At 39.0% G+C, this 27,241-nt stretch overlaps 1 protein-coding gene across 3 annotated transcripts in view; it reads right to left on the reverse strand.

Annotated features, from left to right (window-relative positions):
* Positions 1-27,241, reverse strand: part of pappab (pregnancy-associated plasma protein A, pappalysin 1b) — a 109,257-nt gene that overhangs the window by 33,908 nt on the left and 48,108 nt on the right. For all 3 annotated transcript variants that reach the window (XM_082169727.1, XM_082169726.1, XM_082169728.1), the window contains exons 8-14: positions 26,142-26,270; positions 25,869-25,960; positions 20,525-20,721; positions 16,235-16,342; positions 11,913-12,048; positions 11,575-11,788; positions 9,799-9,967 (exon numbers count right to left, since the gene is read on the reverse strand). In XM_082169727.1, the coding sequence (XP_082025853.1) occupies positions 9,799-9,967; positions 11,575-11,788; positions 11,913-12,048; positions 16,235-16,342; positions 20,525-20,721; positions 25,869-25,960; positions 26,142-26,270 (1,045 nt within the window). The remainder of the gene's footprint in view (positions 1-9,798; positions 9,968-11,574; positions 11,789-11,912; positions 12,049-16,234; positions 16,343-20,524; positions 20,722-25,868; positions 25,961-26,141; positions 26,271-27,241) is intronic.

Raw genomic sequence — 27,241 nt, forward strand, 5'->3', positions numbered from 1 at the left:
TTTAACTACCACTGACTACTGTGCCTAATTCAACACAGATGCCTCTGTTGGCTTTTCTTCTACACCCCTGCCCCATCCTGTGTTTCTCTCTCCACGTGCGCACACACACGAATGCATAGTACACACGTAAGCAAACACGCTCGAAACACACATACGCACAAACACGCAGAAGGGGTAAAGCAAACCTCAAACTCTCCATTTCCCTTTGCACTGTTGAAATGTTGTTTGCCTAACAGTGATTTCAGGACATGCTCTGCTTTCAATAACACCTTGGCAAAAACAAGGGGCCATGAAATTAACACAAAGACATGACATTGTAGTGGTGGTTGTTGCTGTAGTTATCTGCTCACAAAACTGTCCTCCATTCATGATGGGTTGCGAGATCTTAACCCTCGATGCTTGGCTTGGCTCACAATCTTATAAACACATCTATCTCTGTCTGTCTTTTTTTTTTCTTCAATAGGACCATACTGGCATCCTCTCAATGATGTTACGGTAACAGGTTAATGATGAAATGGCTAATTTGTCTCTGACTGAAGCCTTAAGGAACACATATTATGAGCTCCCTGGAGATGACTGATAAGCTGTAATGACTGTGCTGGGATCAGCACTTTCGCTCTGTAAAGGTATGAGGGCTCCCTTGCCTTGTCGTCATCATCTCTCTAGCTCACACGCAAGCTTAATATGGTCACATTTTGTAGGGTAAACACTGAAACTGTCATGACACAATTTTCTTAATGACCATTTACTATTAGACATTATTTCATATGCCCACCCACACAGTATGTCCAGATATTATTATTCTTTATTTATTTATTTATTTGCACTGAAAATAGTTTCAAAGAAGCCAAAGCAGGATAAACTGTTGGTTGTCTATGAAATCAGCTCTCCCGGAACACTGCTCAGTCAATCTGATATAAAAACTGAATCTAAAATGTAAATAATATTCTTTAAAAGGGAAAATAAAAATAAGAATAAAGAATATATATTTGACTGAAAGAGACTAAATTGAGAATTACTATATCATTTCCTTTGTATTTTTTAGTGTGTGGGGATAAACATATGTAGTGAAATTGTAAATAATGTATTAAGATAGTGGAGAAGGGGTAGGATTAAATAAGCGTATGTCTCTTCCTACTCCTTTTCGGACATGTTTAAGTTAATATTGTTTTGTTTTTTGTTTTATTTTAATTTGTTTTGTCTTTGTCCATTAGCTTTTATTGTAGTATTTATATATGTTCGACATAAAGCCATTCATTCATTCATTCATTCATTCATTCATGCATTCATGCATTCATGCATTCATGCATTCATTCATATACTATATACTGTTTTAATCTTCTAAAAATACATGTAATAAATGTATTATTATTATTATTAATTATTAAAAATCTGGATAAATTATTCAGCTGATGTTTTTTTTTTTTTTTTTTAGCACTGAATGTTTGTCACATATACAGGTCCACAAAGAAGACTAGGATGAGATTAGCTAGTAAACAGCACAATAACTATTAAACCAATCAAAAAGAGAATAATCCAACATGAGTAGTTGGAGTAGCACAAACAACACCAGACAAAGAACTGAGGAACCTGAAGGACTTAAATACACATGCTAATGAACTAAAAGGCCAACAGGTGTGATCTAATTACTAACACAATGAATCACCATAGCAACAAATGATGAACGGGAAGTTTGGGAACACAAGACAAAGGAAGCAGGAAAACAAAGAGAAGCAAACTAAGAGTCACTGAAAACTAAACAAAAACCAAGACACAGTAAAAACGTGCATTGTTGGTAAAATTTTTAGGGCAACATCTACAGTACATTTTTTTATCTATAAATGTATAATCTATAAGTATTGTAAATAATCAATCAAACTAAACCATTACTGCAGAAAAGCATCAAATCAGTGTTGTTTTCATTAACTAAAACAAAAACTAAATATTTTTTTTAAATATGAAATTAAGCTGAAATAAAACATATAAATATTAGATGAAAAATGTCTCAGACGACTGTAACCCCGGTTCCCTGAGAAGGGAAAGAGATGTGGCGTTTGGAGTCGACGCTATGGGAACACCCTCAGCGTGATCGGTGTCTGAACAGTGTACTAAACACACCAATCTATTGGCCAATGGCAGTCTATGATGTCATGAGCGGATTGCCCTAGAGTACAAGAGGGTGTCTGCAAAATATCTCATCAACTCGGTCGGGCTCTAGTCTTGATCCCCTTCTTAGGGAGCCAGGTTTACAGTTGTAACCCGAGACCAAGCGTGCCGCACAAGCCCTGAAAAGTGAAGCCAAAACGTCTCGATCGCCCCCCGGTGACTGGTCCTAGTATAGGTCATAAGCCCCGCCCCCCCCGTGTTATTCAACCAAACTACTAAACCATTACAACCAACTAAACAATTAAATTACACTTCAAATATCTTTTTTCCAAAGGTGGTTTCTTTCATTTGCTGTCGTTTTTATCACGCTGATGTAAGTTCAAGTGTCTGTTTCAAAAATAAGTTGGTTTTTAGTTAGTTACGTGTTGCGGTGGTGTAACGTCATGATTGACAGCTGTGATTGACAGGTTCTCTGAGCGAAGTAGTCACTGAAGCACCAACGGACATTTTTTCGGGATCTTCGGAGGACTGAGGAGATTGTGTTTACTTTATTTTAACAAGCCTCTTGTCGTACTGCAATCAATTTTTTAAAAAGTGTGCAGAATCCACTCTCCCTGAGTGCATTCTGCGAGAGTGAGGGCGGAGCGTTGATTTCGCGGCTTTACTTCCTGCTCACTACTGCGCAGGTCTGGTCCCGAAATCGCTACTGCGCAGTTCTAATATGTCAGCACCATATCGGGACTCTGGCGGCTTCAGTTCTCATCAATGGAAGAGAGCGAAGGGGCGTCGTCCATCTTTTTTTACAGTCTATGCCCGAGACATTCCCTTTCGAAGTGGAACTTTGACGCGGCATCTGGAGTTGATGCTATGGGGAACAAATATCCACTTCACCATGCTGAGGTGGTGCCTGCCTCACTAGGCTGAGTATGCAAACCATAGTGGGCATTAAAATAATTTGACACTACAGGTCCATCAGATATAGTCAATGCGCGTCAACCCCCAGGCGCAAAATTGCGAGTCATACCCCTTATTTATACTGCACATGTCTGCGGTGCATTACGGCTCCGATGAGGTTTTGTTGCGGTGCCATCTCACACCAGGTGCATTTCAGAAGCAAAGCAACTGGATTCGTGAGACCATGAGATTTGCCTGTCTGATGTTGTTTTTCTTCATTTTTTTGTGGTTTTTCTTCATTTTTGGGGTTCTACCATGGTAAAGTTGGCTAAATGGTTATGTTTGTCCTGTTTAATTGTTTTTATTGTTATGTATATTGCCATTTCCTACTTTGTTGTTGATACACTTAAAACTCCAGTTCAGTTATGAACAACAAGGATAAAAGATTTGTAGCTGTGTTTTAGTCTTTTAAAATACATCCTCAGATATCTTTTATCTATATTTAACATACAGTGCCTGTGTGGCTTGGATGCGGAGTCCGTCAAAAATAGACCATCCACCTATCTTTAGCCAAGCAGCGGGGAGAGCCGCTTCTGGGCTGCTTCTGAAACGTGCTTCTGATATAAACACAATAATTGACTAGAGCGGTCACGATCAGCTCTGGTGGCCGTGTTGGAGCTGTAATGCGCCACAGACGTGTGCAGTGTAAGTAAGGGGATAGACTGCTTAGTGAAGCCACTCCCTAAGTTTTATTTTCTCTATTAGCATCAGCAAAATTCAGCTTCCATGCACTATTGAAAGGGAAGTCCCGGCCTTATAACCTTCCTCCCTCCCTCGCAGGGCAGGTAAAACCTAAATATACCATGAGCAGAGCTCTAACGCTTATCCAAAGGGACCACTCGACTACAACCTTGAATTAAAAATTAAATTAAATTAAAAAAAGAATACATGAGGTGCATAGAGGAAGGGCTCTTGCCACTTCAACTCAATCCCCAAGGAAACTGCAGGGGAGCTAAATCTCTACTTATGTACCATAAAGCCGAAACACTTTCCAAGTTGTCTCGTGGACCTGCTCAGAGACCTACAAGCACTAATTGAGCAACTGCTGTCATAAAAAGCCAGGAGTCCATAGGCTGACTGCCCAAACTTGCAAGGTCCTCTAAGCATAGGTCGACAAGAATCGTGAGCAATACCCGTAGGGGATTGTAAAGGCCCGGGTATACTTCATCTTCCATGTTTTACTCCGTCTTGTGCACAGTTGAGCATGCAATCATTTCAAAGTATACTCCTTTGGTTGTGAGAGCGGAAAGACGAGATTGGCGCATACACATTAACTAGTGGACGGGGTGTGCAGACGTCCATGGACCCTCCTGATGACGAAAATTACGTCACACAGACAGTGAGCGGACCGTCGCGGAACGCGAGCGAGGCTTAAAGTCCTACCTCAGGACCCAACCATTGTTGTGGAGGAACAGATGGAACTGGATTAATTAAAATTCTGTTTATCCTGCTCTATCGCCAGAGCAGCGCAACGACAGAGAGCATGATTCTAAGAGGCTTTCAACCTTCAGTAACAGTTTTTTTACTTTTTTTTAATGCCGCTCTACCAAGGGGGAGCTAATCCTTACTACAATTTAGGGAAGGAGAGAAATGAGAGCAATACAACATTGTTTCCTCACTATTCTTAATACCCAGGCTCAATACCCCAAGGAGGCCGCAGGGAAGCCATGCCCTGCTTAAATGTAAATTGTTTTATTTGAAACAGGGACAATGAACAAATAAACATTAAACTTGTTAAACAAGAGAATATGTCTTGGGCCAGGTTGTAGCAACAATTCCTAATTTCCACATGTAGTCCCTGATAACGATAAAGACCCCAGATACCTGGGGGAGAGCAGCTCATACCCTGCCTATGGTAAAGGCAATATACCTAAAGAACACCCTCCCAAAGGGAAGCAAATTCCCTTCTTAAAGCTACAACTAATGGAGAGGGAGATAAATGAAGAAGTCATGCGAGTTACCCTTCCTAGATCCATTCTTCCTGCTCTACCCTAAGGGGTAAGAAAGGGAGGCTCCTAACTAGCCTACAGACTACAACCTTACAACTGCTGCCCTACAAGGGGGAGCCTAAGGGAAATAACGGTACAGCATTTAATAGTATGCTATTCTACTATCCACTATGAACTCTATCACCACTCTATCACAAAACCTAGAGGGGACCACAGGGGAGCTTATATTTTACTTTAAGACCCCAACATGATTGGGGGAGAATAGCTCAATGCTGACATCAGTAAATAATCTATATCTAGGTCCAACATATGCCTACTTAAGTTCTTATAATAACTGGAGAGAGAGAGAGAAAAAAAAAACTGAATCCTATGAGTTCATCAATATGGTTCCGTTCATCCAACTCCAATCTAAGGGGTGTTTCAAGAGCAGACTAGGAAGGGAGTCTACAAGGAGCCAAAACCTTATCAATTAGCCACCAGGAAACAACCTTCCAATTGTTGCTGATACAAGGGGAAGCCTACTCCTTACTCTTCCGTAGGAAAGGAGGGGTGAATAAGCGCAGGGCCTCAAACCGTTTGCCCAATTCACTTCGGCTAACCACCATGAACCAAGGTGAAGACTGCATTCCCATTTTTAATAAGTAAATAGGGAGTTACAATCAGGCAGAAGCACACCAGTAAATAGATCTTGACCCAGGCTTAACCCTACAGGAACTACAGGGGAGTTAGGACTCTTCAAAGCCTATTCAGAGCCAAAGTACCTTACTCATGTTCATTTGGCAACTAAATGTGAGTAGAGCGCCTACTCTTGCTTCCAGACCAAAACATTTATAGGGAGGAGAGATAAATAAGATTCAGGGAGTAAGGTGCCTTAGTCTCATTTATCTTGCTCTTATTCTAAAGGTAGTGCAATATGCTACACTGACTGTGGAAGGCATATTGAAAGCAGGGCATGTAAAGTTGTGCCCAAGCTAATATCACCTAGGCCTCTGAAGAGGATGCTTCTACCAGCCTGGCCTGCTGCCACATACGCCTTCCATACAAGCCACGCGGTGGTTTGGCACAGCTTTGAGGGCAAGGCTGGAGCCTTAAGTGAAGATGGCTAACTCAACCCTGGAAAGGAAAGGCACGAGCCAAGTATGGTTTCTTCCAAGACTTCTCTACCTCAGTATGAAGGTCTGGCGCCAGCAACATGCTTTCTGCATGATCAGAAGAACCCACTGAGCGAGCTTCTAAATCAAGAAGATCGCTTGAACTCGCCTAACGAGATTGGTAAATATTCACTACTTCCCCGAATTCCTCAGCCAGCTCAAATTGCGACCCTTTTTTACCGTGAACTTGTCACAGTGGGCACATCCAGCTCCCTCAAAAGCTGCATGTGCGTGCTTTGGGTAGAAACACAAAGCTTGTGTGAGTCCTCTGGTGTAAGGTAGCGCCTTAGATCCACGTGTTCAAAACCATACCAGGCTAATTTTCATCTGTAGTCCCTGGCAGGTTGATGGTAAAGAAAAATCCACAAGTCCATAAAACATTTTAAAAAATCATGTAAAAACACGTTCCAGCAAACATAAGCATAATCAGAGCATATTAACACAAATACCAAATGACTTTAAATATAAGACATAAACAAGATACTTATCCAGATTATGAGGAAATTATTGATTATCCAATAACCACGTAGAATTTCTTAAATAGTATTCCAGTTATGTGCAATTCTATAAGAAAAGTCTGACTGCCCAAAAGCACTTCTTCTATATGGTATTAAACAATCCACTCTAGTAGTGGCTCTAGTAGATGAGTTATAGTTTAGGAACACTTTAAATATCTTGCATTTAAATTATACAATGATCATACTATCCTTACTAATAGTGATATTAAACACATAGGCTTAATATTAAGAAATATACATTGTGCAATAAAGAACAACTCCAAATCAAGTTTAATTTTAATATTTATATAAGTCTCAAGCAATATGCCAGTATATATATTAAAGGCACACTACGCAGTTTCCGTTTTTCCCAAACAGCGACCCCTAGAGTCGCTGTGGAGTACTTGTATTTAACGTCACTGACGTAAATACCACTCATGCAGAGCCGTCTCTGCACTCTTCCGGCCACGCTTTCTTCGTTTTCTTCGTCAACTCTGCCATGATTCACGTCTGAAATGCGTGCTAGTGTCTTCCATAGAGGCTGCGTCATGTGTTGTTGATGTATGTGACGCCGTGCCGTAAAGCAAGTCTTGATTCTCGCGAGATTTGTCAGGGTGCCACCTCTCAAACTTGCATTGCTGGTTTTGCCAGCGGCGTTAATTACTGGTGTAATTATTGCAGTTTTCCAAGCACTTGGAAACACTCCATTTATAGACCAATTAAAAAAAAAAAGTGAAGTGAATGCTTCTTTATAGGTTTTAAAAAACATCCATCCTATTTACATCCTTTGCTCTTGAACTATTAAGAGATGAAATAATCACATGCACTTTAGAATTAGTCAGTTCTCTAAAATTCTAAATAGGAGCATTAACATTTATAGGTGTAACTAAATCATTTAAACCAGGTACTTTATGAATCAAAGACTGCAACTTGTCAAATACTTGACACTGGTCAAGCTGAGGGCGTTCCCCATAGCATGGAAGTTCCACTTAGAAAGGGAACTTAAAAAACGTAATTGAAAATTAGAAATGTTTTGGCAAAAAAAAAAAAAAAAAAAGACTAAACCTGAAATAAAAATAAATAAAAGCTAAATAGAAATATTTTAAAAATATATATGGGTGGGATTATGGGTGCATTTTAAATAGATAAGTGATGGAGAAAGCAGTGCAATGTTATTTCAGAACTCTGTTTTTCTTTTTCTTTTACAGTGTAGTGTTGTAAATGTAGCACTACTACAGTTCCTGTAACAGCCGTGGCCATCTTTATGGAAACTATCCCCTCTTACCTTACATAACCGGACTAGACATTTCCCCAATGGCCCCTGAAGCCCCCAGCCCTGGACCCCAATGTGCACCGCTGTTAAATAAGCTGAGCCCTCCCAAAAGCAGAGAAAAACTGCCTGCTGCCTTTCCTTCCAAATGCGTAATAACTCACAGGCCAAGCTTCTCAGTCGACTGCGGCTGCTGGCAGAAACCCACCCAACATACAGTAGAGCCCAAGTGCTTACAAAGAACACACAGCACTTTCTCGTCTTTTTTTTACGTTAGTATTTTCCCTTTTCTTTCTTCCCCTTGTTCTCCTTCTGTCAATATCACAAGAGAACAAGCGCTGGAAAACAGAACAGAGTTGCTTGAGCTGCAAATGGCCCAAAACGTTCTTTGTGAATAGGTGGGGTGAAGGATGGCTGGGGGCTTGTGGAGTTAGTACAGTGCGAAACACTTGGCCAGGTGGAGTGGGGTAAAGGATTGCCATTGCCACCACTGGCCTTTTGTTTGTAGGACTGGGGTCAACGGGTTGCAGAAATCGCTGCCCGTTGCTTAGCAAGGGCGTACTGGGCCGGCAGATCTGGAGTGCCACTGATCCGTAGCTGTGCCTTAAACAAAGTCCTCGGGGAGTGTGGTGGCGGTTGAGCATGGTGCTCCACTGTTTGATGTCAAATAGACTTGAACAAATTGCATCCTGACCAACTACACTCTGACACTTTCTTCACACGTTCAAACAGCGGTGAACCAGAAAATGCAAGCTCAATTAACAGATGTGCAAGGCACACACACGCAAGACACAAGCAGACCCTCATGAACAGGTACGCAGAAACAAGGCAGAGCCTTATGAGACTTGTGAATGGACACCAATGATTTGCTAGACATTTTTATGACATCAGAAGACAAAAATAGTTAACTAGTAAACTGTTGTACTGCATCTGGTCTGGCAAAATAGCCTATACCTTTTTTTTTGTGTGATTTATCTCAATCCTGTACCAGTACTCAGCCTAATTAAATGGCTGAATTCAGTGGGTGAATTCAAACTGAATTGGTTAAACTGACTGTCTGCAACTCAATGAATAACACTTTGACTAATAAATGAGCTGAGAGTTTTGTGTTTAACAAGGATTTTCTGACTGGTATTACAATACACAAGTGTTCAAATGTTTAGGGTCATTAAGATTTTATTTAATAGACAAATATGTTTATTCAAAAATAACACCAAAAGTAATGATATACTAGTAAATATATTTAGATTTTTTATGTCTACTATTTCTAATATATATATATATATATATATTCTTTTTAAATATGTAAATGTCACAATTATTTGTAAATGTAATATTACAAAGAACCAAACAGAAGAATCAAATTTGTTAGGAAATTTCCAAAATCAAGATAAACTCACTGATAGTGAGAGTAATGTTTATGAAAAATCTACAGCTTCTTTTTTATTTGAGCCACATGGGGAACACATCCAGCAGTTCCAGGCAGAGAGAAAGAAATAAAAACAACATCAAGCCAATAACATAGAGCCCACTGGCCTGAGCGCCAGCTATTGTGACCATTCACTTACCGTCTCACAGTTTGGTTAGCAAACCCTACGTGAGTCATAAATCTTTACTGCTACTTTCTCTGTATGTGGTCAGGGCATGAGTCAATGATTATTGTTTAAATTAATATAAACCGCTGTGTGTGTGCAACTGTGGCTGTGTATGTTTGTGTTGTGTGCTTCTCTGTGAAACCTGGTCAAAATACTCTTAAAAAAAACAGTACGACATTTTATTGCAGGAAAAACACAGAGTGAACACACACTTACACACCCAGTGTACTGTAACATCCACAAATATACAAAAAGGAATTTACGAAACTGTATTACCTGTGTTTTGATGATATCATCATCACGGTGTATTTTCAGCGTATATCCTCGGTTGCAGGTGATGGTGCAGCGAGCTCCATTGAAGTATCCAGGACTGTTACACTTCATCTCTGCATTACTGACCATCGGCTTCTGACATTCAATGGCATCACACGAGTAATGAACGCAACTGAGGGATTACAGAAATTACCATGTATTATGATGATATGAAGTAAAATGACCTTATCAATTCTACTGGGTAAAATGTCCTTTTACACCAATTATATATTTTACTTTAACCCTCTATTGCTTCTATTAAGGTGCGGCCGCATTTACCATTATTCTGCAAATTTTCGTGGGGGAAATCCTGTCAATTCAAAAGAAATTGTACAAGCTGGTCACGTGACAAACAGAAAGCTGCTTGGCGTCACAGGCTGGTTGTATTAATGAATCGCATGATGAAGGAGAATACACTGGAACAGGCTTTAACAATATACTGTATACAAGGTACACATGGAGAAACACAACAAAACTCATTTGTAAACGAAGACGGACAAAGACTAAGGTAGCACTCAGGGTATAAATGCATTGGTCAAACAAAGGGAACTAATGAGATAATTATGATGAGACAATACAACAATCAAAGGAACAAACTAGAAACTGAATGTGTGTAGCATGAATGTAATCTGGACGTACTACATTTGCCATGTTGTATTTATCATGTGACCTACCAGCATCAGTTACGTTGCTTCACTGCCATTCACAAATCCTCTCCCGTGGCCTTATGGGTAAAGTGTCCATCGTATGCACACTTATGAATCTCTCGGGAAGAAGTAGGTAATCCGGGTACTTTTTGCCTACTCTTTTATGAGTACTGTGAATTCGGACATACTTCTTTTGTCACATGCTGTTTTTCTGCCTACTATATAGTAGGGAAGTATGCGATTTCGGATGCAGCCTTGGTTTGAAAATGACTACTGTGTGACCTGTATACTGTTGACAGCAGAACACTTTCGCCAATGTGACCGCACCTTTATGAAAGCAAAACTGTGCAACAATGGAAATGAATTCATTTCCATTGGTGCGGTTGAAGGTGCGGTTGATGAATTCATCAAATTAATCAAAGAAAGCTTTACTAACTATTACATGACAGAAAATTGGCTTTTTTGTTTTTAAATTGTACTTAAATGTTAAATAAGTACACCATTTAACTGTGATTACAACTGATAAAAAAGATAGATAAAAAAAAGAAACAAAAAAAAAAACTAGATCATAACTGCAACATTTACTCTATATTACTGCATCCGTATCACTTCCACTGTTGCACAAATTAATTATTTAACAAGAAAACACATTTTGCAATCTCGCATACCAAACAAATAATTTATATCACTATTAAATAAAGTTTGCTCACTAACAAATATGAATCATATTTTTAATGGTTGAAAAACAACAAGCTTTGCTGATGACTGTCAGGATGTAGCGTGACCAAGAAAAAGCTTTTTATTGTTCAAAGTCATCCCTTCATTGTTAATAATTTTATTGCCATCTTTCATTCATCATGTGCTTGCAAAGTGAAGAAAATTTATTTATTACCACACATTGTGTAATAGAGGATAAAAAAAAAAAAGTGTCATCAACGTATCTTCAGAAACGGTCACTATTGCATTAGACATATAATATTGTAATATCTGATCTTAGACCACATCTCAGCGCTAGTTAGATATGCTGAGGTCTGGCAAAACATTTACTCTCAACACTGACATGAGAGGGAGCAATGGTAGATTATCTACTCACCTTTGGCCCATGGGGTTATAGATTTCATTGCTCTGGCAGCCGCTGATAGTGATGGGGTCAAAATATTGAAAGGAGCGCAGCCCAACACCTGAGATGGCCACCAGAGGAGAGCCGAAGCTCACTATAATCGCTTTTGTCCGGTAGAAAGCAACGCTTAGGTCGTGACTCACAGGAATCACCATTGGATTGTTCCGGCAGCTCAGCCTCCAGTCCCCTACAACCATCCAGCCATTTCACAATATATAAAACAAAATTCACCTTCCACTTTTGTTTTCTAGAAACACACAGCTTGGAGTAAAAAGAGTGTTAACATTTTATTGAGATGGGGTGAGACTGACCAAGAGGGTGGGTTTGCTCCTTAGTGTCCACCAGCTGAACAGTAATGTTGTGTTGTCTCTGGTCGATATCAGCTGTTCCATCAGCGGCCAGATGGATAATGACAGCAGCAGCCACCATAGGATGGGCGTAATAGGCCTTTTGAGGGATGAAAATATGCTCACTGACAGTCATTTCTATTGCTTTATTGGTGATTGTGACTTCAAGTAGCATTTGCTCCTAGATCAACATATTTTATTGATTAAACGGTCATAAGCCTATTCTTAACTCTAGTCTTAAGGCCAGTTCACACGAAGAACAATAACAATGAAGATGTAGTTCTAAAAATTTTTTGAAATATAAAAGAATAGCAGAGTTCACACCACAACTATAATGATAACATCATAGAGGAACGATATCGTTGGAATCACTTTTAGAATTATTTTTTCCAGCTGGTGAACAATAAAAACATTGATGGACAATCAGAATCCATCCTGCTTTAAAGAGCTCAAGTATTTAAAGCAGCAGATGACAAAACGTCTCAGGTAACAACTGTAACTGTAAGGGAACAAGATGTTGTGTCGGATGTTACACGCTATGACCAGGAATCTATAATGTGCATCCGGACCAAACAATGTCAGCATCTGATTGGCCAACGCAAGTCGATCACAGGCATGCATGAAGTATGGCAGGGCGATGCAGTGTCTCGAATCCTTTTCAGGGAACCATGGTTACAGTTGTAACCTGAGATGCTCCTTTTCAAGGGAACTCACACTGCTTTGGAAGATAAGACACTATGGGAATGTTAGTACCTACTCCACAGCAGAGCCATGGAGAGAGAGAGTTGCGACACTCTTTGATGTCGCCGCTATGGCTGTCACGTGGTTCATGTAAGCCCCAATAGTTCCAAAACGTACGCTGGCTGTCATGTTCTTCTATGGGACAGACAGCAGCGATTGCATTATTGAACGGTAAATATAAAATAAAACACACACCCAAGTACTTTTTCAGCTGTTATTGCATTATTGCATTTTGTTAATGTCAGTTTTGCATTTGGAGATAAGTTTTAAGCTATATTTTTGGAGGGAAAAGCTTAGTGTTCATGTTCGCATGGGTAGTAGCACTGGCTTTAGCGGCTCTAACTTAACTTTTCCATATCATTCATCTGATGATGGACGTCTCATGATATTTATTTTAGCACAACTGGGCTGTATTAGGCTATTGATTCCCGTGATTTTGCTTATAAATTTAGATTCAGCCATTAGCCTACCTTTGTGATCACGCAAAGAGGTCTGCCGTGGCGGTCCGTTCAGAATTCGCTTAGAAGCTAGCTCACTTCTTCTGATGAAAGTGGCCATCCCCCAGGACCACAACGTGAAACATAATCATGTTAAGACTAAGAATATTATTTTAAGATTAAGCCATACACATTATCAAAACTATAACAGATTAAAAACGAATTTAAGCATGGCTGATACAAATGAAGGTTTTCAAATAAAATATTTTTTATTAAACAATAACAGACAACAAAAATGTGTGCTTGTGTGTGTGAACAAGAAAAACAAAAACCAGGGGCAGGTGATCCATGAAACAGACAGGACTGGTGATGGCCATAACAATCCTAAAGGTCCAGCATTGTTCTCACAAGCCGCTTCACTCAAGACAATAATAACATAATGAAAAGTTAGTATATCCCAAAAAATTAAATTAAATAAAAGTTGCTATAAAGGTGGTAGCGATTCATTACCGAACTCTTAGCTGACGAAGTCGCGCTAGCTAACTAACGTTAGCTAGCAGGCAGTGCTTGAAAATTGGTTGAAACAACCAACATAAAATATAAATAATTACGCTGTGCATGTACAAATGAAGACCAGTATAAGCATCGCAAAGGGCCTCTGATACAATATAGACAGTTGACAATTCAAAAGAGGTCGACATTTCGGCAACTTAACTCTGGAACAACTCGACGCGCAGCAATGTAAGTGAATGGTGTCCAACGCCCAAATGACAGTGTTTGGAACTATTCCGATCTTCATATCCCGGAAGTAGGCGGTTAAAAGCGCCGCCATTATTTACAACGGAGGTCTATGGGAGTGTCGCAACTCTCTCTCTCTATGACTCTGCTCCACAGTACTGAAAAGTGCCTGTCTAGTGTGAATCCTGGCAAGCACAACCTAGGACATGAGCACCCCAGACCCCGGTGTGGAGTCCAAGTCTAGGTCGTAGAACCTCACAATGTGTGTGGAAAGGACCAGTCGGCCACATCACAAACTTCTTGTAGAGATACCCCTGACAACAAGGCTTTGGAAGCGGTCATACTTTAGTTTGAATGAGCTCTGACAGCTATATGTGATGGCTGTCCACATGCCTCATATGCAAAAGAAATAGCCTTGACTATCCAATTGCACATCCTTTGCTGGGAGCCTCGTCTAGGTTACTCGAAGCCCACAAACAATTGATCAGACTTGCGCTAGAGAGCAGTTCTGTGGATGCAAACATCCAATGCCCTGCCTGGGCATAACGAGTTTTGCTTCTCCTGGTCTGACGTCTGAAAGGAAGGAGGGCAAAAGGCCTGCAACACTATAGATTGTGCAACATTAGTGGGGAACTTAGGCACTTACCCTGGTCTAGAGTGTAGAAAAGCTTTCACCATGCCAGGTGCAAACTCCAAACACGAACGGGCAACCAACAGGGCCTGAAGGTCTCCTACACTCTTTAGAGACGTAATAGCCAGAAGAAAATGGTTTTTTGAGGTTAAAAATGGGCTTAATGGGCTCAAAGGGAGCCGTTGACAGGCCTTCCACAACAAGGGCCAGATCCCAAGTCAGAGCCCTTGTGTGGCTTGCAGGCCCCAGTCTCAAAGGACCATGAAGGAAAAGTAACACCAATGGGTTTCTCCTCAATGACTCCCCAGCCAAAGGGGCATGGTAAGCATCTACGGCCACGACATAGACTTTTAGAGTGAAGGGGGATAGCCCTGAGGAACCAATCACGCAGTTAACTGGGTCCAACTGAGTATTTTCACACCATGGAATGAGAACTCTCCACTTCAAGGTGTACAGGTTTCCTTGTGTAGGGAGCTCTAAAGTTAAATGGCAAACCCACAGTTTGAGAAGAGACCATACTCAGGCCACCCAGAATGGTGCTATTAATTTTATTGGGAGACCTTCCCTAGAACTCCCGGGAGCAGAGCGATCAGAGAAAAGGTGTACAGATGCAGCCTTGGCCACGTCCGTCTGCACCACAGAATCCAACCCTTTTAGGGCAGAATGCGTGAGGGAGAACCAGATCGGACAGTGGATTGCTTCTTGAGACACAAACAGATCCACGTCCGCCTGGCCAAACTCCCTCCAAAACCCCTTCCTCGACAGGATGTCTGGTCCCTGATTCAGGCACCAAGGGATGTACTCTCCCCTTAGTGAGAGCAGCTTGCCCTAGGACCACAATAGGACATGGTGCACCAATTTGCAAAGGGGGCATGACCACAGACGTAGGCGATCACTGATGTGTTGTCTTTCCAGATAAGCACATGATTACCCCTGAGGTCTGGAAGGAAATGTTCAAAAAACAGCCATCATCTCCAGGCAATTTATGTGCCATGAGAGATGGCGATCCTCAAGGCTTTTTCCACATCACCAAGGTATGCAGGCCCTTGCATGTAACCTTGATCATGCGAAATGTGTTAACCCCTCATGGTGGTCTTGAGCCACCACTGCAAAGGTCTGTACAGCAGGCCAAAAGGTATCACGTTGGACTGAGCTGGCATCAAACCTAACAGTCTATGATTAAGTTGCTTAGCTTTACCGTTTATGGCTAAAAGGATCGATTCGATACGACAGCTGACAGTCGTGCCAACATCATTGTCAAGTCCCATACCACTCCCAGAAAAGTGGTCCTCTGTAGGGCTGCAATGACGTGTCGACGTAATCGATTATGTCGATTACTATAGGACAAACAAAAACAGAGAGCTTGCTGAAGGCACAGAAGCTGACATTGTTTGGTTTCGGGTGTGCTTTATAGCTTCCTGGTCATGACGTCACACGCTATGGGGTGACGTCCCGCCATGCCATTGGACTGATTACGTTCCCCTAGTGCCTTAACTTCAGACACAACACGAATTCCCTTGAAAGAGAACCTGTAGATTGATAATAATGTTGTATTAGTTTCAAACTCTAACCTTAAAATCTGATTGGTTTATAAGAATGTTGTTTCAGGAATATGTACTACTTGGTGAAATAAAGGAAAGTCACATAATTATACTGATTTATGCACTTGATGCGATATTACATAAATCTTTTCAACTGAAATCAAAAACAGAATTACACCACAATTAGCCATCTCTTACCTTTAGCCAATATTGTGAAGTCCAGCTGTGCTGCTGAGACTGCTGACAAGGAAACCAAGCATACTGAGACACACCATGTGACAGGTCAAACACCTTCGACTGACAGCTCTGAGTGAACAAAGACAAGAGATTTTTACTGTTTTTATCTTTCTTATTGAATGTGGGATTTAAATTGTTGAATATTTTACATTTGGCAAATAACTAAGGACAAGTGATGTGCGTCCTAATTGCATGTTTCCAAGAGGAATCCTGTAAAAATTTATCAGAGTTTCCACAAAAATATTAGCAGCACACCCTGGTTTGGTTTCAACATGGATAATAATAAGAAATATTAGTTCAGCAGCAAATCAGCATGTTAAAATGATTTCTGGCTGATTCAGCTTTGCCACCACAATATATTAAAATAGAAAATTGTATTTCATAATATTTTAGTTTTACTGTATTTTTTGTATTAAATTGTATTGAGAATATTTTTGCTTTTACTGTATTTTTGATCAAACAATTACCTAGTTCTGGCATGAAACTCTAGATGGTGCAGGCTGATAGGTCTAACTCATTTGGTAGTGATCACATCATTATCTACATAGCGCAGCTGATTGGTTGTTGTTGTATCAGTGACCAGTGAGCTGTGGCTCAACATTCAAACAAATTCCGGTAGTGTTGCTGTTAGCAGTCTGCAGCACTTTCAGAAACCCTCCACCTTCCCCCAGCTCCACCCGTATTCTGTAGATCTGCTACGGGTGTTAAATCATGTATGTTACATGTGCAGCAGCAGTAGCATGTCTTACATGCTCACTGCAATGTCTGTGAATGTGTTGGCAGTAGCAAGCCTCGGTACTTGCTCTGCAGCAGCAGCGTAGCAGATCTATTCCGCCAAGACCAAATACATTAACATTGCCATATCCATTACCATGCCAATCTCTATTACGATACCAATCTCCTGAGAGTTGTCATGACAGAAATACAATTATATGCTACTGCTTATATGAAAAGGTCATTTAGACCATCTGGAAGTTTACAATTAGTCCCACAAGTGGCCAGGTTAAAGTTCCACTCCAGATCAGTCTGAAAGCCAGTGAAATCCGGGTGAACAGGGTGAACTGACCTACTACCCTCTTTTCTGAGAACTGTGAGCACACCGCAATAGGATTAGAACTGGCCAGAACTCTAGTAACTGTTGAGTTTCAGAATTACCCACATGAACATTTTTGAAGTTCACCAATCATACAAGCTTACAGGGAGGGCCATGTTGGATCCAAATGAAAGTTCTGTACACTGCCGGTAACAGTTTTCTGACATTAAGGGCAACATTATATCAACAAAAAAGCTCAACACAACTTTAAAAAATATATATATTTCAAGACAGAGCAAAAAAAGAAACTTAATAAATAAACACCAGGTACTCTTCTATGTAACGGTTTGTTTAGTGACTCATTTCATTTATTTATTTTTCTTCCTAATTTTCATTATGTCCTGATTTAGATGTACATTTTTCATGTAAAAACCTTTTTTTTTTTTATTAGCTCATTTTCTAAATCTAAATGCCTTTCTAGTGGCATTTTAACTGAACAGCTAATTCCTAGTTGAAGTCTTCTAAACTTTTCGCCCCTGTTTCACAGTGAATTATGTCGAGTGTATTTCATTTCACTGTAGAATAATGTGACAGAGAACCTCACTGAACCCCTTGAACCCAACTGTGGGGTGACAGTGTTGCAACGCTAGGTGACACTGGTGAGCCGCACGTTTCCTCACAGAGTGAATGCCACTAATTATGTGTTCGATGTTTGTGTATGTGCAACAGCATGCGGGAGCAGACATTTTTTATTTTCTGTAATTAATTTGTCTGATTTGCTTCATTAAATGAGAAATTATTTTTCTTTCCCCATAACAAACTTTTTTTTTCTTGTTTTAAGCATAAACTCAAAACTAGAGATATATTTGAAGATTGTTTGTGATTTTCAAATAAATTGTGAATATAGATTTTTTTTGCTGAAAATAAGTGAAGATACTTTTGCAGATTTTTGCAGGGTAGGAAAACAATATTAATACAGGTCATTCTTTGTTAGTGTCATCGTTTAATTTTTTTGAACAATTTAAAACATTTCACCAGCCGTTCTTACATTTCGTATGGACATAATCTTTCTAGACAGAAATGAATTTGTCTCTCAAAGTGGAATCATCGTACAGTTCACAGATCTAGAGGTGATGTAATATTACATGAATTAGATTGAGAGACCGGCAATTCACTTCATTCAATACTCTAAGACAGCTCTGCGGGGAGAGAGCTGACTGGAGCAGGGGGATTCATAAAATCTTTTTCATCTCTAAATGCCTTATAAAATTTGAATGAAACCGTTACAAAATTAGCTGCAAAACTAGAGAATTCTGATGTAATGCTTAAAAGAGACTTAGAAAGGGAAAAATGAGGTGCAAAAAAGAGAATGAGAGGATATTCGTTTCTCCACTCCTCGATTCGCTCTTCCAGTCTCCTGAGATTCCTCTCTCTCTCTCTCTCTCTCTCTCTCTTTATCTATCTCTCTCAGCACTCCACAGTAACCTCAGTGACACTGTTCCCCATTCCACCACCACCCTTCCATTGATTCAAGTACACTACTGTACGCAGTCCGACGAGTTCGGACTAAAACTCTGTTGGCTGCTGTGCCACACAACAAGTGGAGAAGCAATTAGTCATTCTGATTCGGTGCTAACATTGATCACCAACTGATTCACTTAAGCTGCAAGTCTGTTTCCAACTCGAACGGATTTACATTAATTTAAAAAAAAACTTGCAAGACTATGAAGTGAAAGTACAAACGCAACACAAAGGTTTATTGGCAAAACGAACTATTCAAAGTCATTGCAACCTGTGTGCCACCATTTCCCATTATGAGCCACAATACGCATTTTCAACTGTGAAAAATGGGCATTTCTCAGTGCCATAAATCCTTAGGTTGCGCACAGCGTGATAGGAATAGTTTTGTGACATGATTAATTCAGGAGCTTGCACGATTTCGGGCGCAGGAGACTCGCGCTCCACAAACATCACGAGAGGGGGGAGAGGAGGAGGAGAAGTGGCCAATAAAACTGTAAAATTACAAATGTATCATGTTGAAATATTCAGGGAGTAAAACAACACAGTTGTTTAGACGTCCTTCAGAAAGAGCCAATTCTTTACTACTTCCATGTGTGAAGGGTTAGAGCAATATCTCAAATCTCTCCTTAACAGAATGTGCTTCTCAGCCATTTATTGTGAAAAACTGCACATTTCAATCTGACTTCATCGTCAATATAAACACAATATTTTAGATCTGAGATTTTTCTGTTCACTTGTGTTCATAAATAATAACTGCTCATTTCAATAAGGCACCATTTCTCCTTGAAAGACCCCATAAAATGACTTAGAAAGTGGTTTCCTTTCCTGTGTTTATGTGTTTTCCTATTAAAAAAGGAAGTTTGAAGTTTTTTTTTTTTTTAAATAGCCATTATCCTTCAGTTTCATTGCAGCCATGCATAATGATTTGCTTTTTGCTAGTCAATTACAGGTGATATTAGTTGGAGGGACATTCTCATTCTTCATTTGTTTAGTGGAAAATGATGCATAATATTTAGTTTTAATTAATTCCAGTTGTATTGAATTTAATAAAAAAAATTATATATTTTTTGTTTTAGTTAACGATAATAAGTTTCTTGTTAAATGAAATACAACTAGAAAAAAAATAAAATAAATAATATTAAATTTAAAAATTATATTTTTTTTACTAGATAATACAAATTTGAAATAATTAGAAACTAAAGCTGTACTAAAATAAATATCAAAACAAATAGTAATATTTAAACAGAACAAAACAGCAAAAAATTTTACTCAAATAAAATAAAAGTCAATTAAAAATATAGAAAATAAGTCAATTCAAAAACTACAGTAGTATATAAAATACATGATACAATAATTTTTTTTGATGCCATCAACATTTTATGGGGTCTTCAACACATCCTACAGGGTGTAAAGTATGTGCACATGTGAAGGTATGCTTGTAAAAGTTCACCCCCCGGTTTCACAGACGTGGCTTCAGCCTAGTCCCGGGCAAGCAACTTGCACTGACATCTTAAAATATGTCAGTGCCATTGTTTTGTCTCAAGATGCACACCAGTTTTGTTTATATCTAAGGCATGTTTATACAAGCTACTTAAATGTATTTAAATGTCCAGGCCTAACCCTGGTTTAATCTAAACCCTGTCTATGAAACCAGGCCAGTGTATCTTTAAGCATACACAGTAAGTATGTGGTCTCACCTTCGTCACTGCAGGATATCCAACAGCCACCTCTGCTGGACAGTGCATCTTCTCCTCATTGGACACCTGCACCTCAGTGGCCCATTGATCCAGGAAGCCGCTTGGGGTATAGAGACCACAGTCCCTTACACTCGCCTCCCGCTCAAAGTCTTCACACACACCATCACCGTCGTAGAAGTAACACAAGCTGGGCTCATCTTCAGAGGAGAGAGGCAGAGATGAACAGGTATGAGAGCAATACTGAACCACTGCATAAAAATCCCATTTCAAATGATCAGCAGACTGTTATAGTTGGTATAGCAGTTAATCCCATCCTCAGCCTTAACCTTAACCCAGTGGTTCTCAGACATTTTCAGGTGGCGGACGACTTGTGAAACAAAATTTTCAGACCACCTAAAACCCTCTACTCATCTGCATCAAAACAATTATCTACAGTTTTACGTAAAAAAAAAAAAAAAAAAAAACTTGATTTGAAATAGCCTAGCTGTTTTTTGGTTTGTTTTGTTTTTTGAAACACTGTAATTTGGTACAGTCACTAGTTATTTTTCATTGTTATGTTCCTTCGATTAAGGGATGATTTTATTTAGCAAAAAAAGGTTCTGAAATAATATGCAAATAAATCATTTAAAAATGTTTTTAAATAAATACTTGTGTGGGTAAGTAATAACCAGTTTGCGTTGTAAGTTTAACAGTTTAAAATGTTGATGTTAAAAGTGCAGTTTTAAAATGATCTCACATACTGTAGCCTACAAAGTAACAACCTTCAAGCTAATTTGAATATTTGAAAGGGAATGCTAAATAAATTACACTTCAGCAATCTAAATAATATGCAAATAAATAAATCATTTTGATAATAATCAATTATTGCAATAATAATACTAATAATAACTTTAAAGAGGTGATAATATAACAGGAGTAAAACATTTTTCCTCTTAGGATTAAAAAACAGCTGATTTAATTAAAGGACATTCTTTTTAGATTGTCATAAAGATTGTTTAGAGCACTCATTGTTTTACTTGGCATTACTTCACAGTGTTAATAAATGCTCTATTTTTTTACTGGCTTTCAAACAAGGACAGTCATAAATCATCATTCATGATGACAGATTGATTATCTTTTATGACTGTACTTCATGTATCAGCAGCCGAGACACAGCAAACTGATCCACTCAATTAAAATCCCACTGCCATTATCAGGTGAAAGTCTTTTTAATAAGAGGTCTACCCTTTCAAAATATTGTTTTGTGTTGTTTGTTCTTTGTTTTGTGCCCTGATATATCCCATGATATGTCCCATCCCTGCCTTCGCCCAGGCCCAGAGGTGTCAGCAAAATTTGAACGAGTATAGCTGACACTAAGGGAACATGCTTTTAACTGCACCGTTCTGTCACCTGTTCAGTCCAGCCATCCTTGTAATCAACAGCTACTAGGTGTCAATCAATGCTAACAGCAGTCAGGAAACATGTTTGCAAGATGTTCACTTATCAAATCAAACACTCTTTCCCCAGCAGGCTCCAAAGAATATTAACAAGGACAGACTATGTAAAGTTATAGGCATCCTCAGGCGCACAGCAGCCACAGTACATCATTCAAAGGAAGCTACTATGTATAAAGGGCAGTAAGATCCATGCTGCACCTTGTCACATCACTTCCTGTACTAAAAAAGAACTGTAATAACAATGTGTTACTGCGTACGGTTCGCGTGACACGTTAAAAACAATGCTGGAAAATATAAGCGTAAGGCTGACGTAACCATAGATCTTTGCCCTTCTGCTTGATCAGAGGTTTGTCTTGGGGTTCGTTCAACATAAATGCGAGTCGCATTAGCTGAGAAGCTGAGATAAGACATTTTATTTCTGTCAAGCGTTCTGCTATTTTGGACAAAGCAACCAACCAAAAATTGAGACGTTGTTGAAAGTGACATAGAGAGCTCCAACTTTCCACACAAAGATGTAGAAAAGCAAGTAGAATGTGCTGAAAGTCAGTGGCTATTATTTAAAGTGATAGTTCAGCCAAAACCAAAAATTCTTCATTGACTCACCCTCATGCCGTTCCAAACATGTATAGCTACTTTTTTTTTTTTTTTTTAATGGAAAGCAAAAGTGTTTTTTTTTATAATGCACTGGTTGACCTACTACTAACGGCCAAGATTGTGAAGTGTTCATACGATGGGCACTTTACTATCCCATGAGGCCACGGGAGACGATTTGTGAATGGCAGTGAAGCAACTGGTAGTTCACATGACAGTGACAACATGGAGAATTTATTATGTTTGAATTACATTCATAATACTACACACATTTATACTACATGGACTGTATTTTTGTAGCAGTTGCGAAGTAATTACTTATTTAAAATAAGTACCTATTTAGAGAGTATGCGAGAGTATCCAGCCAGAATATATGGGGTCATTAAATCAATTGTATTTGGTTTTGTTAATTTTTGAAAAGTGAGTGAAACTCGACAATATCATAGACAATACACATTTCATAGACTGAAGATTTCAAGCTTCAAAGAGTCATAAAATGTATCCATGCCCTACTAAAAATGCAGCATTGCTGGTCACCAGCAGAAGATTTGTTTTGCATACTGGGACCAGCATGGGATTTTGCCAGCTCAGTTTAGCTTGAGAACAGCACAATTATGCTTGACCAGCACGATACCAGCTCTAACCAATATAAACCTGGACCCAGTGGCACCTGCAGCAGTACGTTTGTGCGTACCATGAGAGGGCGGTAACTAATGGCGTTTTTATTTTTTACATTCTTTTTAAATTGATTATTAATCTATCTGTGTATACTCATGACATTGAGAAAGCAAGAGAGAATGAGGATCAAATTAAGGTGTGCGTTTGTGTGTTGTAAAGTCAAATTTGTGCAATGTGCGTGCATGGGTGGGGGATGGGTGAAAATAAATCTGATGGGCTAGTTTAGTTTGGTTTCATTGGCGCTTTTTCCATACACGAAAAATGACATTACAGATAATTGGCTCAAAATGAGTAAAAGCCCTCGAAAACAACTAATCATGATTGAAACATTTACAAAAAGGCCTAAAACTATTGAGTAGGGATGGAGAAATGAAGCCTCTTAAATCTTTGAAGCTTTTCTCTGATTGTTTCGGGAAAAGATTCGAAGCATCAAGAGTGTCGAAAACAGTGCCATCTTGTGGCAGGTCAAATTTATAGCAGCCATAAACCCAAGAGCTCAACTCCGTTGTTTTATCCATTAAGCACAAATAAAAGCCTGACAATGCTACATGTTAAGTTTTCTGATCATATAATTCACATATTAAAGTGTGGCAATAAATTAAATGTAACAGCAACGATAATTATAATAATACTATTTACTAACAGAGTTGTTTGAGGCAAGTAAACTGTGCTCTAATTATTTTATGGCTTTTATACTGTTTACTGTTACTGATGATGTAATATAGGCTTATAAATATTTTTAGTAAATGGACTTGAACTTCCATAAACCCAGCAGTGGTCTGGGTTCAAACAATCCGACACGCAAAGTGAAGCATTCGAGTGACTGGAAAGAAAGTGAGGCTACGTTTTTCGTTGATCACGTGTTTCACTGAAAACAATGCGTGTTTCACTGAAAACAGTACGCGCTCCAGGACAAATCCGCGCAACGACGCGAGCAAAAAAAAAAAAAAAAAAAAAAAAAAAACCTCAAAGCATCTATCTCCACAATCAGAGTGCACAGATTCATGTATCCGATTTTCGATTTCACATCGATTTGCATCAAAGCAATAATTGATTAAATTGCTTTTAGAAGACAGCCGGGAGTGGGATGGGGAGAGGGGTGTGACTCATGAGCAATATTTCAAGTTTTATGAAGCCATGTGATAGAAAACGAATTTGATGTGACGAACAGACTAAAACAGACTGAAAAGTCGTTATTCACAGAATATTTTCTAATCCTGTGAGCTGTTAACTGTTGCGAGATGACTTCAAGAACCGGATCAGTCTGATTTATAAACAAATCATTCAGACAATGTTTGTAAACAGGATACAATTAATTGAAAGATAACAACTACAACAACATTAACTCATGCAATTTATGTCTTTTTTTCTTTTCTTTTTTTTTTCTTCTTTTTTTTTGATGTAAATGACAAAATTTCATTTTGTGTCAACTGTTTCTTTAAGGCAGCCAAAGATGCGAACTCATTGAACCTACATACCTCCCCCCCCCAAAAAAGCCGGAACTGCCAATTAAGCACTGTCGGGTAGTAGTGCAACCTCAGACTTCTAGAGGTGTCCTAGAGGTCAGACAAGACTTCAGCTAGATGAATGTTAGCTACATTCAACAGCGAACTTCAAAAGCCCTTCTTATCTGTCCTTCTTTGCCGTCTCTTTTCTTCTCTCTGTCTTTTTTTACTCCACTCCAGTTTTCTGTCCACACGTTTAGAAGAAAAGGGGATTGTTGCATTACTGCTAACAGGAAGTGCCACAAAGGTCCGCTAGTGCTCGTTAGGCAGATCTTAGAGCTCTACAGCAAAGAGTAAAGTCTTTTGTGAGGGGACTTAAATGTCTGTAAGAGGGTCCAATTATGCGGCCAATTGTTTTGACAGAACTGATTAGCTCACAACTTAAAGCACTCCATTAACATCACAACCAGCTAACAAGTTTTGTGCTATAAAGAGATAGTACGACAGAACTTCTTGGTCTTTCACACATTGTCAGTGTAGGACACTATGTGACACTGATGACAGGCTAAAGCCATGAGATTGATGGCAGGACACCCGGGCAGAACTGACATCAATAGAGCACTGAGAAGTAATGAGCAATACAGCTAAATGCTGCTGGAGCAAACATCAATCAAACTGATGCTACGCTTTATATACTTTATTATACATCTACTTTATTGTACTTTCTTGTTGAAATAGTGATAAATAAATAAGCATTAAAAGAATATTTCACCCCAAAACGAAAATTCGGTCATTATTTACTCAGCCTTATGTCTAAACCCATATGTTTGTTTGTTTTTTTTTGTTTTTTTTGTCGTATGCAAAATGAGGTATTTTGAAGAATTGTTATGCAGCTCTTTTCGATACAATGACAGTTATAGAACTGTCTGACCACGTCTGTCAAGTTCCCAAAACAAGGGGGGGAAAAACTAAAAGTGTTCTGAAGCCATAACATAGCTTTGTTTGAGATACATACTGAAACCTGAACGTCTTTGAGCTTCACTTAATAGAAAAGAGCTGTGCGTCTTTGTTTTCCCCAGAAATAAAAAAAACAAACATATATTTTAAGTCAGTTGGACTGACAAGAGGCTAAAAAAAGACAAAGTTTATGGACTATTCCTTTAACATTTCTACCCATAGTTGATGGTCACATACCAACACAGTTGAATAACGGCTCTTTCTTGCACTGGTTTGAGCAGCCATCTCCATTAGCGAAGTTCATGTCATCACATTGCTCTCCAAGATATCTGAAAGGCAAACACATTTAAGTAATTTAAAGAGTTACATCACACAATTAACATCACTGCTATATTGCAGCAAATTTTTTGTTTCAAATAAATGTATGTATATGTTACTCCATAGACTTGAAAAAAAAAAAAAAGTGTGTAAGCACTGCATATGCAGTGAGAGTAAAGAGAGTGAACTGACTTTTGGATGAGTCCATCTCCACAGTAGGGTGAGCCCAGCTGGTGAGAGAGAGGTGGAGATGGTTCACTCTCTGCTCTTCTAGATACTGTCAGCACATGGTAGGTGTACGTTTCATCAGACTTTAAGTCCCTGGAACACATAAACAAGAGCTATTAATATGTTTTTAAACTTGCAAATTATGGGGTGGTTTATGGAAGCCTGCATTCCTAAAAATGTAGTTGAATAAAATGTTGTGGGGCCTTATATATTCATTTTTGCATACACATTTGAAACACTTTTATTCAGGTATAGTTGAGGACACATTAAATTGATATAAAAAAAATGACAGTAAAACATTTATAATGTAATAAATAATAAATGACTTTATCAAACCTTTAATAGCAATCTGCTTACCTTGACCTATGTTTGTTAAGATATTAACACAGTTTAAATATTTACAGCTGAGAGATGGAAAATTGCTTTTGAATGAGTGTTTATGGGACAGTTCTAGTGTTCTAGTGTCTAGTCCTTTCTCCTTTCATCCTCAAGCACCAACAATTAGATGCTAAGAAAGGATGGCTGTTGTAATGTGACCCTATGTAGAGTACAAAGCGTGCTGTACTCGGCACTCGTCATGACTGTAATACAACCCTTCAGGTACAAGACTCAGAGCGCAAGACTCAGCTGAAACAGCGCAAAGCAAAGCTCCAGTCATCATCTGTGCCGGGATCTACACTGATCCGGATACATTTGAAAACAACTTTTTTTCTCTACATTTGGCCTTCTGTCCACACAGTGTTTTGAAGAAGCTTTCCCAAGTTGATACATTATAAAATGCTGTTGTTTTCGCATTGTAGTATGGACTGTGATAATGAAGGTATTTGAATACGATGATGCAGGTATAGTCATGTGACGATAGATGTCTACTGTATGTTTATGTGCCTGCTATGTGCTAGTCACATTTAGCGTTGTTAAAGAGAAATGTTACTTTGTACAATCTTCATATTACATTTCTCCAATTGCTGTCCTGCTGTAAAGCACGAGGGCAATTGCGTTTTAGGCCATGCATGGAACGGCCATTGAGTAAAATGCATTTCCTCTCTTATTTATCTTCACCTCAC

The sequence above is a fragment of the Leuciscus leuciscus genome (genome assembly GCF_965113295.1).
Source record: "Leuciscus leuciscus genome assembly, chromosome: 5".
Taxonomy (NCBI): Eukaryota; Metazoa; Chordata; class Actinopteri; order Cypriniformes; family Leuciscidae; genus Leuciscus; species Leuciscus leuciscus.